The following is an 18,610-nucleotide window of genomic DNA, read 5'->3' on the forward strand; positions in this document are numbered from 1 at the left end:
AGGGTTTTGGGGGGGGGGGAAATAACTTAAAGTTCACCCCAAAAAAAAAAAAGAAATTCTGTCATCATTTACCAAACCTCATGTTGTTACAAACCTGTGTGATTAAAAAAAAACACTAAAGAAGATATTTTGAAGAATGTTTCAGTTGTTTCTGTTCTTACAATGAGAGTCAATGGGACCCAAAACAACACTGCACCCCACTGACTGTCATTGAAATTACATATATATATATATATATATAATAAATCAACAACCCTTGAGACATTTTTTAAACTATCTTTTTTGTTTTCTTTAGAAGAAAGTAAGTCATACAAGTTTGGAATGACATGAGGGTGAGTAAATAATGACAGAATTTTCATTTTTGAGTGAACTCTTTCAACGTTAAAACATAGGTCTTCAACCCTGCTCCTTGGGACCCACTGTCCTGCAGAGTTCAGCTCCAACCCTAATCAAACACACCTGAACCAGATAATCAAGGTCTTCAGGATCAGTTATAAAGTTGCGGGCCAGGGCCCTCATTTACTGTATAACCGTTGCGTACGCACAAAAACAGCCCTAAACGAGGCGTACGCCACTTCCTGTGCAAAGGGTGGGATTTATAAAAACAAACTTGACGGGAAAATTTGCGCACCTGCACGCAAACTCTGACCCATGCGTACAAACTCTTTTTCCTTGAGTGAGAAAATTAATGAAGTGAAAACAATGATTTTAAGCTATGTTTTCATGTCGATATATACATTTACATTAAATATTCCACTCTCATATGGAGATAAGGACTGAAATTACATAAAGTCATTACGCAGAACTCAAACCAAAATTATATGAATTTAGACATATTTGTAGTAAATGCGCTTGATCACTTTTCCTCTTTTATTGACAGCGAGGAGTGCTATAGGTGCACAATAATTCATCTTTAAACGGAAGTGCAGATCTCAAAATATTTTTTAGCGAGAACAATGATCAATGATGCGCACTTACTTCGATATTATGGCAGACACTTCTGGATTCAGTGGTCGAACGGTCCATTATCCAGTTTGGATAGGTCCAATGATAATAGCTTACTGTACAACCGCAGCTGCACAGAGGTGTTGATGTCGTGTGAAGTCATCTCTACATTTGAAGGCTACAACTTGAAGAAAACGGTAAGATTTATACGTTTCCATTTTAAAATACTTCGTTAGTGACGCGCCGAGTCAGACAATTTTACACTGCAATAAATAGGCCTATCTGTTTCCACTCAAAATAGCTAAAAGATATTCACCTTATCAGCAAAACTGCATACATTTAGCTTGATTTGAATTGTTTAAATGACTAATTTTTGGCCAGTGTTAAAGAATGAGATCAACTCTATTTCTAAAATATTTATCTGATAACTATTTTAAACAGTTTTTGTTTTTATTTTATTTTTTATCTTTATCTGTATTTATTCTAAAACATAACAAGGATATTGGATGATTTTTAGAAATAAAAATTAATGTATGGGAGGTGTTGATGTCGTGTGAAGTCATCTCTACATTTGAAGGCTACAACTTGAAGAAAACGGTAAGATTTATATGTTTCCTTTTAAAAATACTTTGTTAGTGACGCGCCGAGTCAGACAATTTTACACTGCAATAAATAGGCCTATCTGTTTCCACTCAAAATAGCTAAAAGATATTCACCTTATCAGCAAAACTGCATACATTTAGCTTGATTTGAATTGTTTAAATGACTAATTTTTGGCCAGTGTTAAAGAATGAGATCAACTCTATTTCTAAAATATTTATCTGATAACTATTTTAAACAGTTTTTGTTTTTATTTTATTTTTTATCTTTATCTGTATTTATTCTAAAACATAACAAGGATATTGGATGATTTTTAGAAATAAAAATTAATGTATGGCACAAATGGCATTTATAGTCTGTATCTCATATTTCCTTAATGTCTTTTATCTTTGACGGTGTTAAACATGGTGTCACGTGGATGGGAATATGCATGGAAATGCTATGCAGATGAGGTTATGCATAGTAAAACAAGGCGTTGTAAGCTCCATATATGGTGATTTCGGGGAGGAGTCGGGGTGGATATCTTCCCCTGACTGAGATTTATAAAGGGATTTTGCGCAGGTTCTGTCGCAAAAATCTAGCTTTTGTGCGTACGTACACTTTTAGGATGAAATCTACGGAAAGTTTTATACATGAGGCCCCATGGTGTGCTGAAGCAGGTTGGAAATAAATTCTGCAGGACAGTGGGTCCTCAGGAGCAGGGTTGAAGACCTATGCGTTAAACAGTTTGATAAAACACTTAACAGACAGTTTTTGTTAAAGTATTCAATATCTGAAATATCTAATCTAAAATATATTATTTAATAACCGGAAATATATTTGTCAAACTAATCAGACTGAAGAATAGATTTTATAAATGTGATGTTATACCAGAATACTATTATTATTATTATTATTATTATTATGTGTTTTAAGGTAACTTTAAACCAGTGAGGGTCACTCTGACGGCCAGTAAAGGAGACGAAGTGAAACTAATCATGGATGTTGTTGGGACAGAAAGACGAGACATTACTTGGAAATTCAATGGTTAGTATAACTTTAATCTTATTCTTTACGATGTAGCAAGATTCATGTCTAAAGAGCATGTATGCAACATTTTACACATATTGGTACAGCGATTCATGAGAATATGTTTTAAATGGTATGCATACAAAAAAAGACAGAAAAATGAAAAGACAAAAATCCAAAATGGGACATCATGCAGGAAAAACAAAGAGGTCCCAGTGAGATGTTTCCAACAAGATGATCAGTAAATGGATAAGCAAAAGTTCAGTAAATGAATGAGCCATTTACAATTTGTTTTAGGTAACTACTACTACATGACTCCTATTGCTGATGTTCAAAACTGCACAGCAGTTCTGGTTCTGATGAAAGTTGATGAAAACAATGCAGGGATTTACAGTGTCAGCTACGTTGGGGACAGTGCTCTTTATAGTGCCTGGATCCGCCTCATCGTTCGTGGTAACATAATCAGTATCACATAACTCATTTAAATATATTCAGAACTTTGGATTTTCTATTCTAGTGCTTGATTTTTCTTACCTGTGTATTTTCTAGAATGTCCAAAGAATAAATGGGGCTCCGACTGTGACAAAGACTGTTCCGATTGCTTGAATGGAGGCGTGTGTCATGACAAAGATGGAGATTGTGTTTGCCCACCGGGGTTTATGGGAATGCGCTGTGAGACAGGTAAATGAAAACCATTTATATGAAACTGATCATTTGCATCTGTAGAGACTATTCATTTAAGGGCTTAAACATAAAAATCTTTTTTTTTTCTGATTTTGGTCTTGCAGCCTGTCGAGAAGGAATGTTTGGTAGGAACTGCCAGGAATCCTGTAAGTCGGAGAATGGATGCCAGGGCTTGAGTTTCTGTCTCACGGATCCTTACGGCTGTTCTTGTGCCAGCGGCTGGCATGGAGATCGCTGTCGTAAACGTGAGTTTAACATAAGATCCCTTTATATAAGAACTGTTCCCTCCGTGCAGAGTATCATCTGGACCCAGCAGAAAGGATTCAGTTCTGAATTCAAGTTTAAACAGGTGCTGCTGGAATGTGCCAGTAAAAATTCAGCTTCCATCAATCTGACCAAGATAAGCATTTCTTGCTGCTCCGTCCATCTGTTTTAGTCTTTGTGGAAGCCAGTTTCCACCTCGGGTTAAATAAAACACGTAATTTGGGGGATAAAGTTTAAAATAACAAAAAAAAAGAAGTCACTCTGTAACATTGTGAAATACAAAATTACAAATACAGGAAATAGCCACAATTATGAGAAATAAAGCTGAAACATTGTGTTATATAGTCACATTGTGAAATACAAAGCTGCAATTATAAGAACAGAAAGTTGCAACTGTGAAAAATGAAGTCAGCTCTGAAAAATAAAGCTGCAGTTGTGAAATTAATGGCAAAACTAAGAGAAATAAAATTGCAATGCATTATAAAGTAAGATATGTGAGACAGTAAGAATGACAAGAAATAGTAGTAATTGTAAGATAAAAAGGTCTCAATTTTGAGATATAATGTTGCAGTTGTGAGGTATAAAGACACACTTGTGAAAAAAACAGGCTTCCAAACTTTTGGAATAGTTACACAAACATTTCCAAACACTTACACTTAAATTTATTGAGGTCAGAGCTCAGACACTAAAACATAATGACTTACTGAATCCTTATAAAATGTTTGTTGTCATGTTTAATTGTTGAAATATACAATAAAAACACAGAAATTCCAATGTTATTTTTATAGCCTGTCTTGAAGGAATGTACGGCGCTGACTGTCTTTTAAGTTGCAACTGCAAGAACAAAGGCAAATGCAATCGATTCAGTGGCTGCCAATGTGCTACAGGCTGGAGAGGGCAATACTGTGAGAAATCAGGTCACCCTTCAAAACTACTTTTCCATCTCCTCTAAAATTTATAACGTTTGTTCCTCTTGGCGCCGTTTGTCTAACCTTATCCCTCTTTCAGATCGTGCACCAGAGATTTTGGACATGGCCAGTAACCTGGAGGGAAACTTGAACTCCAGCCACAAGATCACATGTTCTGCAACAGGCCTTCCACTGCCTAGCCATATGAGTATTGAGCTACGCAAGCTGGAAAGCATTGTTCTTAAGGTGAAAGAGTCATAAGAATCTTAATAAGAAGTTGCATATGAAGTTGAAAAAAGGAATGTTTATAAAATGAAAAGTTAGAAAGTACTGTTGTGCCTATCTTTCTAATGTGACTACTATCTTTATGACTGTCTGCTGTTGATTTCTCAGGCATCCCACACTACCATGGACTCCAAAAAAAGCACAGCTCACTTTGAGATCCCAAGGCTGTCTGCAGAGCATAATGGTTTGTGGGAATGTCGAGTCTCCACCAATGGCGGGCAGGATTCCTTCAAGTTTACCTTAACTGTGAAAGGTGAGATTCAATTTCAAATTGATTCATTCTAGCGATGTTCTTAATAGCTGAAAACCCTTACATTTGCACTTTGTTTTAAACTAGAGCCACCCTACCCAACCACTGCTCCTAAACTGCTGTCGAGGAGTAGCAAACAACTGGTTGTAAAGCCAGTGGACACTTATGCGGGTGACAGTCCCATTATTTCCACTAAGCTGCTTTACAAGCCAGTGGATACTGAAGACGCCTGGTCCTCCATTATAGGTAACTCTGCCAAAATCACTTCTGGTTTTAGGAATTACTGTATTAAGTTCATGCTGACATGTAGAATCATATCAATATATGTAGTAAAAGTCATACAATTTATAATCTTTTTCTAAATGAAGTGTATGGCAGCGATCAAATCACATTATCGAACCTGAAGCCCTCAACCAGATACCATGTCCGTGTACAACTCACTCGCCCAAGGGATGGAGGAGAAGGTCCTTTGGGTCCAGAGGCAATCATGGAGACTGACTGCCCAGGTGAGAATCAATTGACTTGGTTGTAAGGAAAGATGGGGGTAAATGCCCCACTTAAGAACATATTTAGAGATGAGTTTAGCATGTACAGGATGACGATGTATAGGGTGTACAAAATTGCCCCATTACTGGGGTAAGATGGCCCCCTACCTGTGGCAATAAGACCCCTTCAGTAAACTTGTCCCAATTGTAAATGTAAAATACATGTGATGCATGTAAAATACATGATAAACCTAAATCTAATTAATGGAATTATAATATTTACTAAATAAATAATTAAAACATTAGCAATAACATGCTACTCTCCCACTTCTGAGGGTGTCATCTTACCCCAGTTGTCTAACCAATGTTATTTTAGTGTTATTTATATACTGTCATAGTAATTATTCATATGTTGAATTTTGTTTTTTATATTTTCAGTTTTCATTTCAATTTAATTTAGTAATTGTGCTTTTGTTGTTTTATAGTTTTTTATATTTCTATATAGCTTTAATCCATTTTTAATTTAGTTTTACTTTTAGTAATTTTATGTCTTAAAACTTTTCTCATCTAATATTTATACATTACTTTATGTCAGCTTTATTTCAATTAGCAAAAACTATTTTAATAGCTTTAGTTAATGCGGAGTCTGTGTCCACAAGTCCATCATTAACAAACAGAATTTTAATATCTGACCTAAAATAAATTCAGGTATCCAATTAAAAAAAAAAAAAAAAAGATAATTTCAAATTAAAACTGTTCAGAATCAATCTAAAGCTGAAGTTCAAATGAAAAGATTATTAAAGGTGCAATGTGTAATATTTACATCAATCTATTGACAGAAATGCAATATAATATACATAACTATGTTTTCAGAGGTGTATAAAGACCTTACTTAATGAACCGTTATGTTTTTATTACCTTAGCTTGAGCAATTTATATCTACATACATCGCGGGTCCCCTTACATGGAAGTCGCCACCATGTTTCTACAGTAGCCCTAAACGGACAAACTGCTCTACACAGCGCGTTTCGTCACTTTGTTGTTCTTGCAAATAAAACACTGACACAATGATGAACAAGTACATTAATATTCGCAATAACATCGATTTATTAAATAATGAAGTAAATATAATTCCTTAATTTACCTTTGTAAAGAAATATCATTGCTCTCTGCTGTCTTTACCGAAGACATCTTAGTCCTGTATCTTCCGTAGCTTCTCTCAAGGGAGGGGTGAGCGGGGGACTGAGCCGTTGGTTGCAATTCGCAACCTCGCCGCTAGATGCCGCTCAAATTTACACACTGCACCTTTAAGTGCCATACATTTTCAATAAATGTGTTGAGATGAGCTTGAGTGACATCTCAACAGAATAAATAAAGGTGGGGGCATATTTCCTCATGATATGAGAAGAAGAGTGGGGTTCTTTGAGCTGAAGATGGAGGTTTGGATGGTGTTGACATGGATGTGATTGTCAAATACTGGAGAAACAGACTGGGAACAAGTCAATGGATAAACAATATTTTGACTGTTGACTCTCAGTCAATATTTGACCCTGAAAGACTGACTCTGAGAGCAGTATAGTTTTTACGTAGCTCAGCTGCAGCGGACAGCATCTGATTGCGTATTCTGTGTCGCTAGAGCCCACGGCCAGGCCGGAGATTGATTCCTGCTCATTGGAGGGCCGTAATGCCACCATCAGGTGGTCCCTGATTGGGTTCTTGCAAATAAAACACTGACACAATGATGAACAAGTACATTAATATTCGCAATAACATCGATTTATTAAATAATGAAGTAAATATAATTCCTTAATTTACCTTTGTAAAGAAATATCATTGCTCTCTGCTGTCTTTACCGAAGACATCTTAGTCCTGTATCTTCCGTAGCTTCTCTAAAGGGAGGGGTGAGCGGGGGACTGAGCCGTTGGTTGCAATTCGCAACCTCGCCGCTAGATGCCGCTCAAATTTACACACTGCACCTTTAAGTGCCATACATTTTCAATAAATGTGTTGAGATGAGCTTGAGTGACATCTCAACAGAATAAATAAAGGTGGGGGCATATTTCCTCATGATATGAGAAGAAGAGTGGGGTTCTTTGAGCTGAAGATGGAGGTTTGGATGGTGTTGACATGGATGTGATTGTCAAATACTGGAGAAACAGACTGGGAACAAGTCTATAGATAAACAATATTTTGACTGTTGACTCAGTCAATATTTGACCCTGAAAGACTGACTCTGAGAGCAGTATAGTTTTTACGTAGCTCAGCTGCAGCGGACAGCATCTGATTGCGTATTCTGTGTCGCTAGAGCCCACGGCCAGGCCGGAGATTGATTCCTGCTCATTGGAGGGTCGTAATGCCACCATCAGGTGGTCCCTGATTGGCACGTCCCGCAAAGCCACTGGCTTTAATGGATAAACAATATTTTGACTGTTGACTCTCAGTCAATATTTGACCCTGAAAGACTGACTCTGAGAGCAGTATAGTTTTTACGTAGCTCAGCTGCAGCGGACAGCATCTGATTGCGTATTCTGTGTCGCTAGAGCCCACGGCCAGGCCGGAGATTGATTCCTGCTCATTGGAGGGCCGTAATGCCACCATCAGGTGGTCCCTGATTGGTACGTCCCGAGAAGCCACTGGCTTTTTAGTACAGCTCAACGGACCACATGGAGAGAAGCTGCAGGAGGAAACCACCTTCCTTAATGTACTCTCCATCAAGCTCTACAATCTGGAGTATCACAGGGACTACCAAGTGGTCGTCAGGCTGATAAACTGTGGCAGCCATGGGCCCCCTTCAAAGCCCCACCATATTCACATCTATAAGCAGGGTAAACAGAAATCTTGCATGTCCCCAAGAAGGTGCAAGTAGGTGACTGACTATAAAATAGGACAGGAATGTTAGACAGGAAGTGGTGGAAACTAATAACTCACAAGTGTGTCAGAGTGTGAAATGAAACTGAAGTGGCAAAATTACATATGATCTCTCTCCAGGTCCTTCTTCTCCCAGGAACGTCCAGGCAGATGCTCTGTCCATCAATGCAGTCAGGCTTCACTGGCAGCCACCTGAGGACCCCAATGGAGGCATTGTGAAATATAGCATTGAATATCAGCCAGTGGGCCAGAGCAGCTTTCACCCTTGGGTGGACACAGACGATGGCAACGAAACCATGAAGGATGTGACATACCTCAATGGGAGCACATTATACCAGTTCAGGGTGAGGGCTTTCTCCAAGGTGCCAGGGAAGTGGAGTAAGTTTGTACAAGCCAGGACACGTGGAGACGGTAAGTGACCAGAGAGAAATGTGTAAAAGACAAAAAATAAAGCCAAAATATTCTAAAATGCGCTTTAAATACTGTTTTTCATATCAACCAGGATTCTCAAGCTATATTCCCACCACTCAGCAAGTTGAACGGCCAATGGCTGAGGATCATCAGCTTCTTTGGGCTGTGGTTGGGTCAGTGGCTGTGACCTGTGTGACCATCCTTCTGGCCCTTTTAATTCTCTTCTACATTCGTAAATCTGTCATTAAACGAAAACGGACATTCACCTATCAGTCTGGATCGGTGAGCAAACACTTTACTTTATTTCTACTAGGGCCGCGACGATAAATCGATGCAGAATCAATTCATGGATCGATTCTGAGATCTTCCGAATGCATCGCGATTCTCTCTGCAATCGATTCTGAGCTTAGATTTTAACAGCAGATGGTGCTCTAATATAGTTTTTATCCGCACACTCAAATGCTTATGAAGAAGAGTCATGTAATTTCACCTCGGCTCAGAATGCTTTTATGACGCAAGATTAATGTAAACACAGCCCACTGTCAACACCCTTGTAATTCGATTTAAACTTTTCAAATTTTACGAATGATTATTTTAGGTTCAAGTGTGTGTTAGGATTTGGAAACAAGCAGAGTATGGCTGTTTCTAAAGCATACAGCACCATCTGCTGTTCAAAACTAAGCTCAGAATCGTCTCGAGAAAGAATCACGATGCATTCTGAAAATCTCAGAATTCATGCTGAATAATTTTTCGATTCACGATGCATTGATTTATTTTCCCAGTCCTAATTTCTGCTCTTATGCTTGTGTATGTACAGTGGCAGCAAAAAAAATCATGCGTGAACATGAACTTTATATTTTAATGATTCAACATAGTGGGATAGTTGCATCTACTTTATCAATATATTTTTACATATATATATGATTAAGTATAAATATGATGAATTTTATAATGATTCTGTAACATGTAGTTTAAGTTGACTCAACTATAAGTACTATAACAATGATTAAGTGTGAACTCATGCATTCTCAGGGAGAAGAGACTATCTTACAGTTCAACTCGGGGACTCTCACACTGACCCGGCGACCAAAGCCTTCTCCAGAGCCCCTCACCTATCCCATACTGGAGTGGGAGGACATTAAATTTGAGGATGTCATTGGAGAAGGGAACTTTGGTCAGGTCATCAAGGCCATGGTCAAAAAAGATGGCATAAAAATGAGTGCTGCAATTAAAATGCTCAAGGGTAAGAACACAAGCCAACAGAGCATTGTTAGCCAGGTCTGTTTTTACATGATTGTGATTTTGTGAGTCCGTTGTGTGCACCTGCAGAGTTTGCCTCAGAGAATGACCATCGAGACTTTGCTGGTGAACTAGAAGTGCTGTGTAAATTGGGACAGCATCCAAACATAATTAATCTAATCGGTGCCTGTGAAAACAGAGGTGAGTGCACCACCAATTGGCTTTACCTAGATATATGGTCTGAAAATAAAATGTGCCTCACAGTTGAATACAAGACTAGAAGTGTTAAAAAGGCCTCATATCACTTTTGTCAAAGTACTTTATTTGGCACAGATGCCATATGAACTTCTCTCTATTAAATAGTGCAGACATGTAACAGCTTATGTTATCCGCAGGCTACCTTTACATTGCCATTGAATATGCACCTTACGGAAACCTTTTGGACTTCCTAAGAAAGAGTCGTGTCCTAGAGACTGATCCTGCTTTTGCTAAAGAGCACGGAACTGCCTCCACACTCACCTCCCAGCAGCTCTTGCAGTTTGCTGCTGATGTAGCAACCGGCATGCATTACCTTAGTGACAAACAGGTATAATGTTTTTCAGATTATGGAGGTGTCTATTTAAGAATCCATATGTGGACAGGCAAAATTAAAGGAATAGTTCACTCAAAAATTAAAATTTGCCTAAAATTTACTCACACTCGGGCCATCCATAATGTAGATGAGCTTGTTTCTTTATCTTGAGCAGATTTGGAGAAATTTAGCATTACATCATCTGCTCACCAATGGATCTTCTGCAATGAATGGGTGCCGTCAGATTGAGAGTCCAGACAGCTGATTTTCACATTTTCAGCAAATTTTCATTTTTGGGTGGAATATTCCTTTAATTGTCATATTGGCCCAGTCATTTTATTATATTTATTGTCTGGTTATCTTGTTTGTGTATAAACAGTTCATCCACAGAGATTTGGCAGCCAGAAATGTACTCGTGGGAGAAAGCCTAGTTGCTAAAATCGCAGATTTTGGCCTCTCGCGTGGCGAGGAGGTGTATGTGAAAAAGACCATGGTGAGGACCATATCTATGAGCTATGAGATGATAAAACTAATTTCCCTTTACTTACTTGGCCTATTGAGTGCATAGTGTATCTAAATTACTCATAAAACTGCTTGAATGTTGCTCTCTCTCTGTCTCAGGGAAGACTGCCTGTGCGATGGATGGCTATGGAGTCACTAAACTACAGTGTCTACACCACAAAGAGTGATGTGTGAGTACATCCTGTAAATTGTGTTTGTGCACATATTAACATCGCTTTGAACATCTCATGCCTTATTAAGTGAGTTTTAAATGTTATTGCCTGACACTTTATTTTCTAAGAAAATGTGACATAAAGGGATTCATTGTTGATGAAATATTTGAAAACACCAAGTGCTATGGCATCCCTAAGTTTCAATCCAAAACAACATGTCTTCATCCTTCTCAATTTTTAATGGACAACTGATAAATAAGCAGGAAGGAACTGATAACATAAACCAGGAAGCTCAAATTTAGAGTAGCATGTTCCACAAGACCACAGTCCTCTGTCAAAACGAACTTTTTTTTACCCACTCAAGAACACTGCGCACTGAAGATTTTGAAAACAACATGACCAACATGACATGCTGTTACTGATTTCCCTCAAAGCATGGAGTTTGATTGTCACAGTCACACATCAGTGTTAGCTTTAACATATAGTAATCTACAGTAGTGGATTACTTTTTTTTCTTACTCTTACCAGCATGTGTAATTACGGATCATCCCCCATAACTGCTCTAATATTTACACTACCGTTTGGAGTCAATACGATTTTTTTTCTCTCAAATAAATTAAATACTTAATTTAGGATGCATAAAAAAAACTTTCGGCAAGGATGCATTAAATTTACTCAAACGTAAATATTTCAAATAAATGCTGCTGAAGACTGGAGTGTCTCCAACATGTTTATAAATATAATTATATTAAATACTAAAAAATATATTAAAATAGAAATCAGATTGTAATAATATTTTACAATATTACTGTTTTTAATGTATTTTTCATCAAATAAATGCAGCCTTGATAAGCATAAGAGACTTTCAAAAACATTCTTTCAGAATTTTACTGAACTCTTGGAAGGTAGTTTCTTTTAAGAAGTTGCATCATGTTTAAAAATGTACTTTTAATAATAAACGTATTGCATGACCTCCGTATTCTGTTCCGTTCAGTTGCTCTCCGTCTAGCTGTTTCTAAACACAAGAATGGCTTGTGTACATGGCAAACAATGCAGTCATAAGCATTGACTTTTTCTGCCATCAGCAAGATTTTACAGATCTTTTTCTTCTTAAATCTGGTTATTCTTTAATTAAAATATCTGCCTTGGTTTTTCAGGTGGTCTTTTGGAGTTCTTCTGTGGGAAATTGTAAGTTTAGGTAAGTTTGTTCATAACAATTTGAATAAATTGTTGTCTACTACATTATAAACATGCTTCGGTCCAGGTGAACGCTATGAATCTGTTCTCTTCAAGGTGGGACTCCATACTGTGGGATGACCTGTGCTGAGCTCTATGAGAAGCTTCCTCAGGGTTACAGAATGGAGCAGCCTAGGAACTGTGATGATGAAGTGTAAGCACAGACGTTCATGTGTTCTTGTAGTCACTTTCCATATTGATTGAGTGCAATCGTATTAATTATTGTAATTATAATCACTGATATATAATTATCCATACAGGTATGAACTTATGAGGCAGTGTTGGCGAGATAGACCCTACGAGCGACCGCCATTTTCACAAATATCTGTCCAGCTCAATAGGATGCAAGAGGCACGGAAGGTAAGGAAAAAACAGACTGATGCTTGCATATGTAAAACTCAGACCACCATGTGGAGGCTTTGTGGGTGGTTACCAGAGGAACTGCTGTGTGGTTATAGGTGGTTGCTAGGTGGTTTCAGTTTGATTTGATCAAAAATACAGTCAAAACAGTAATATTGTTAAATATTATTACAATTTAAAAGAACTGTTCTCTATTTTACTATAGTTTAAAATACAATTAATTCTTGTGATGGCAAAGCTGAACAGCCATTACGCCAGTCTTCAGTGTCACATGATGCTTCAGAAATAATTCTAATATGCTGATTTGGTGCTCAAGAAACATTTCTTCTCAATATTGAAAACTGCTTAATATTTTTGTGGAAACCACAATACATTTTTCTGGATTCTTTGATAAACAAAAAGTTGCAGTAGCAGACACGTAGCAGTTCTGTCTGCATGTATCCATCAACCAACCTCCAATTCTCATCTTTCTTCCAGGCCTATGTCAACATGGCTCTCTTTGAGAACTTCACTTATGCTGGAATAGATGCTACAGCTGAAGAGGCCTGACTACCAGCCCCCGCAGACCCAAGAAGGGTTCATAACCCAAGGGAGGCTCATCACAGTAGGGCTTTGCGCTACTGTCACTCCCCTGTGGCCAGGTTCCATCGTTCAAAGAGACACTCCACCAAGACCACATGGCTATAGAGAACAGACTGTGAAAGGACACTCTTATGACTCTAGATTCTGTAAAGATTCATATCTCAGGACATGCTGGATTACTCAAGAGGAAATGGAACCTACAATATAAGCTACAGATGTAGCACACTGGGTCTGTGGGGATCTGGACCATGCGTTGAACTCTTTTTCCATCTTTTATTGGGAGAATCATTGTGTGAGGTTGTTGAAATGGACATACATCAAATGCAGTTCATTCCATGGACAAAAACGCCAGTAATATTCAATGTAGCACTTGAGAAAGCGATGGATTGTCCTTAATGAAACGCATTTGTTCAGCCTTAGTGAGTTCTGTACATTGTTTATCAGACCATAAAAATCCACTAAAGATTTTTATGATCTTTTTATATGTTTTTTACGTATGACATATGTATGACATGCTATAGCCATCCTGTAATCATTTAAAGAACGTTAAGAGAATGTCTTTACTTGGATAAATAAAGCATCTATGTGGTGACGGGACTCATCACAGAGGCATTTGGAGACAACCGTAGATTATGATATGGAACAGAAAGTACTTACTCTTTCTTTCGCTCCTTTAAGAAGTGTGGTTGAGGTCAGGCCCCTTCCCTGCTGCAACTTGCTGATCTGTCAAGGGTATTTCCTCCTATTCTGCCACAGGACCAGGAGCTGTCAGTCAGTGTACGGCAACTCCATTTCCTCCAACTCACACACACACACACATACACGCACACAACAGACAGACCCCCGCCCCAACCCCCTTAAACTCCACAGTCAAGTATTGCATTTAATATTTTATATATATAATATACTGTATGTATGTGTGTGTATATATATATATATACACTCTTAAAAATAAAGGTGCTTCAAAAGGTTCTTCACAGCAATGCCATAGAAGAACCATTTTTGGTTCCACAAAGAACCATTCAGTCAAAGGTTCTTTAAAGAACCATCTCTTTCTTACCTTTTTATAATCTGAAGAACCTTCTTTCGCCACAAAGAACCTTTTGTGAAACAGAAAGGTTCTTCAGATGTTAAAGGTTCTTTATGGAACCATTTAGACAAAAAGGTTCTTCTATGGCATCGTGAAGCACCTTTATTTTTAAGAGTGTATATATATAAGGAGTCAAAGGCATCAGTTTGTTCACATTTTACCAAATTTCATGATATTTATCATAACCACACTCTAGACAGAAATTTCATTATTGCACTTCTCATGGTTTGAAAGACACAGTACCAAAAAAGGAACTCAAGGTTAGAATTTGTCAGAGGCTTGATATCTCATCCCTGAGGTGTTTAATATGAAGTGTGGCCTCTTCAATTGGTCTATATTCTTCTACACATTTTACTGTGCAATATAATATAATGCCTTTTTTGAGCACAGAGTTTTTTGCAAAAGTTGTGCAGTGCTGGAGTATATATATGTGCGTGTGAAGGAGGCACTTTGGCAGTCCGGGTGCCTGCCTCAATCCCCAGTGCAACCACTTCCTATTGCATTGGGCCCCGTCTGATGACCACCTTCCAACCTCCCCGCCCTCTTCTAAAAAAGTACTGAACACTAACATATCTAGAGACTTGAATAGTCATATGTATATGGATGCCCTGTGTACATGATGGAGTCAGCCCTCAACTGGTGGATATTTCTTTCCTGTCTGATCAAGCAGGTGCATTTGGAGCCTCACCTATCAAAGCAAGGTAAGACACAAGAGTGAGTTAGTCTGTTGATTGTGCACTTGTCTATTTTATGTTAAGTTAGTTCTGCCGAAGAGTTGTTATAGCTGTTCTAGTTGTGTTTTGGTAGTGAAAAAGAAGTATTAATTCAAGACAGTTAGTTCTGCCGAAGAGTTGTTATAGCTGTTCTAGTTGTTTTGGTAGTGAAAAACAAGTGTTAATTCAAGACATGAATGTTGAGGGTGCATTTAGTAGAGCAAAGTGTAAACTTTTCAGTGAATGCTAGATGCAGCAAAACTATGCACTTTGTTAGTACTGCAGCTACATGGAAGGTTTTTTCTTTTTTTCATTCTCAGATCTTTCTCTCTTGGCTATGGATAAGGACCCAACATGTTTCACCAGGGATCTAGAAACCTTCACTTGCTTTTGGGAAGCACCTGCTGAAAAGTCCTATTATTTTTTCTACAAAATGGATGAGTAAGGACTTTAAGTACTTTCATTTTCTACAGTATATTATGCTTAAACTCAAATTAATGGATCATTTACTGTAAAGAAATGGCTGAAGATAGACAGTTCGCTTTGAGTCTGCTAGATCACTGAAAGAACTGATTTTAAAAAGTCTGAAAAACTATGGGATGGGGGGATGTGTCACCCTTCTGTATCTATGGTGGTTGAGGACCTGTTTCAAGCAAACATGTTTCTATCATACAGATCAGAAAAAAGATGTGATGTGAAACAACAAACTTATGAGAAAACGGTCCTGCATATTTGCACATTCCCATCAAGTGATGTCTTTGTGTATGTCAAGATACACCTCAGAGTGATAGACAGAGATACCAACACAACCATCTACAATCGCACTGTCAGTGTGGAGGATCAGCGTAAGTGCTACAGGAAAACAACAACAATTTACTTTGAAGTTTTCATTCTTGTATAGTGTATGAATTAAAATGAAATACATCTGTTTGTCTTTCTCCAAGATCTTCTGTATCCTCCAACAAATATATCCCTTCATCCAACTGGCGAGGTGGGCCAAATGTTAGTTGAATGGAAAAAACTAAATGATCCTATAGTTAACCCCCAGTATGAAATTCGTTACAGCTCCAAAAACACATCAAACACAGTTACACTGGTGAGTTTGACACACACCCTTATCATACATATAGAAGCAGCTCATTTACTAAATGCAGTCTACACTTACTCTTCATAGGTGTCAAAGTACTCCCATAAGCTTGTGTCTCTGGACGCAGGAGAGAACTGCACGGTGCAAATGAGAGTCAAGCCTGGAGGTGAAGTTAATAAGTTTTGGAGTGGCTGGTCAAGTCCTGTCACAGCTATGGTGCCACAAACAGCAGGTGAGAGCTGAAAGGAACAGTATGATGTGAGCAACACCAACATTTATTTGGACACTTAAAGGGTTAGGTCACCCAAAAATGAAAATTAGCCCATAAATTATTCACCCTCAAGTCATCTTATGTGTATATGACTTTCTTCTTTTAGACGAATCCAGTCGGAGTTATATTAAAAATTGTCTTCGATCTTTCAAGCTGTTTCATGGCACTCAGCGGGTGTTGCATGCTTCAGTCCAAAACAAGTTAAATAAAAAGCGCCCATCCATTAAAAAAAAGTGTCTCACACAGCTCCGGGGGGTGAACAAAGGCCTTCTGTAGCGAATCGATGCGTTTTTGTAAGAAAAATATCCATCTCTGAACTTACGCTGATCGCACTTAATGGGAATGTGCAAATATGCAGGACCGTTTTCTCATAAGTTTGTTGTTTCACATCACACCTTTTTTCTGATCTGTATGATAGAAACATGTTTGCTTGAAACAGGTCCTCAACCACCATAGATACAGAAGGGTGACACATCCCCCCATCCCATAGTTTTTCAGATTCGTGATACGCGAGCCGATTGAAACAGTGAATCGTTTCGATTGGAGTGCTTCGAAACAGTGAATCATTTTGCGACGCAATGGTTTAACTGATTCAGAGTTTCAAAAAGCTCCGTTGTGTTCTTTGCTCGCTTTCTCTATATCATTTATTCGTTGTTTGAATAACCGTGGAAATGAAATAATTACAATTAATAGGCCTAACGTACAATGTTTTTATTAAACTGTGATCACGTTAAATACAGTATCCGTCGTATTAAAAACATTTCATAAAAAGTTTTCAAAAGCATCCCCCCCCTCTGGTTTTTTCACAAATCGCACCCTGCATACATATATATGTTATGTATGAGGTTCTGTAAAAAAAGTGCTCTTTTATTAAAGGGGCCATATGATGCGATTTCAAGTTTTCCTTTCTCTTTGGAGTGTTACAAGCTCTTGGTGCATAAAGAAGATCTGTAAAGTTGCAAAGACTAAAGTCTCAAATCCAAAGAGATATTCTATATAAAAGTTAAGAGTCAACCACGCCTACCTAAAAGGGCTCATTCTAACACGCCCCCACATGTCTACCTCACTATGTGGAAATATTAGCATAATGCAGCCCAAATGTGCAAGCAAAGAAAGAAGTGTTTCAGAAGTGTTTCAGTGCGAAAGCAAAAGCACTTTATTTGGCCTTCCGGAAGTAGATGCAATTAGGAATCATTGGTTAAGATTTATTTACAACAGAACAGCACAACCCAGATGTTCGAATTTGTGCAACGCATTTTATGGACGACAGTTTTTTGAACCTAGAAGAGTACAAAGCTGGCTGTGCACAAAGGCTATTTCTAAAAAAAAGGGTAAATTCCGACTTTGCTATGACAATCTGGCACTTCTGAATCAGCGACTGTAAGTATGTTTTGTTATTAGTTTAAGACGACAGTTTTTTTTTAACCTAGAAGAGTGCAAGGCTGGTTGTGCACAAAGGCTATTTCAAAAAAAAAAAAAAAAAAAATTCAGACTTTGCTATGACTATCTGGCGCTTCTGAATCAGCGACTGTAAGTATGTTTTGTTATTAGTTTAAGTATTTGCTATTGACTGTTCAAATGCGGAGTTTTGCGCATCGCAGAGTAACGCGTCGTGTGTGTGTGAGGGAAACAGGGTCACATCACAGAAGAGTGAACTGCCTGTCAGAAATCATAGCACGTCAGCGGTCTTAACCGCGGCTTGTGTACTGCATCATCACTGCATCATCCGTGACTCTGTTGCCCTTTCGGGCTTGAACTGATGGTAAAACTAACAACATTATTAACTGTCTTAATATTTACTTTGAAAGCTGAAGCTCGCGATTAATAATGATCTTTAAAATAGCATCAAATGGCCCCTTTAAAGGAAGTTACAGCTTTGGCGTCTAGCCAATCTACTCAAACCACACCTTTAGGATGTCACGCTTCCCTTTATAATATCATTGTTCGTTTTCTAGTTTTTGAGTTTTGGTCTGTGATTTACATAAGTCTGCTCTGGGTCCCTCACAAGCATTTTTTTTTTTTGCGTCCTTGAATCCTCCTGCCATAGCAGATTCTGTCCAAAAGGGGGAGTTGTTAAGC

General features: G+C 38.1%; 2 protein-coding genes across 2 annotated transcripts in view; both read left to right on the forward strand.

The window, feature by feature from the left end:
- The first annotated feature begins 1,521 nt into the window (after positions 1-1,521).
- Positions 1,522-14,017, forward strand: tie1 (tyrosine kinase with immunoglobulin-like and EGF-like domains 1). The gene is made up of 23 exons (XM_016284703.1): positions 1,522-1,542; positions 2,461-2,571; positions 2,851-3,006; positions 3,103-3,234; positions 3,342-3,482; positions 4,290-4,418; positions 4,510-4,655; positions 4,803-4,947; positions 5,032-5,190; positions 5,313-5,450; positions 7,066-7,126; positions 8,031-8,254; positions 8,418-8,708; positions 8,800-8,990; positions 9,741-9,951; positions 10,038-10,148; positions 10,343-10,533; positions 10,898-11,011; positions 11,140-11,210; positions 12,350-12,390; positions 12,486-12,582; positions 12,689-12,788; positions 13,266-14,017. Exons 2-23 carry the CDS (start codon positions 2,523-2,525, stop codon positions 13,335-13,337), a joined length of 2,970 nt encoding a protein of 989 aa, XP_016140189.1. The 5' UTR covers positions 1,522-1,542; positions 2,461-2,522; the 3' UTR covers positions 13,338-14,017.
- A 778-nt stretch (positions 14,018-14,795) lies between these two features.
- The window catches only part of mpl (MPL proto-oncogene, thrombopoietin receptor), a 13,027-nt gene continuing 9,212 nt past the window's right edge, over positions 14,796-18,610 (forward strand). The window contains exons 1-5 of the mRNA XM_016284708.1: positions 14,796-15,161; positions 15,494-15,614; positions 15,849-16,018; positions 16,118-16,269; positions 16,348-16,492. Coding sequence (XP_016140194.1) covers positions 15,077-15,161; positions 15,494-15,614; positions 15,849-16,018; positions 16,118-16,269; positions 16,348-16,492 — 673 coding nt within the window. The 5' untranslated portion in view covers positions 14,796-15,076. The remainder of the gene's footprint in view (positions 15,162-15,493; positions 15,615-15,848; positions 16,019-16,117; positions 16,270-16,347; positions 16,493-18,610) is intronic.

This window comes from Sinocyclocheilus grahami, unplaced genomic scaffold (assembly GCF_001515645.1).
Source record: "Sinocyclocheilus grahami isolate Dianchi unplaced genomic scaffold, SAMN03320097.WGS_v1.1 scaffold187.1, whole genome shotgun sequence".
NCBI classification, from domain to species: domain Eukaryota; kingdom Metazoa; phylum Chordata; class Actinopteri; order Cypriniformes; family Cyprinidae; genus Sinocyclocheilus; species Sinocyclocheilus grahami.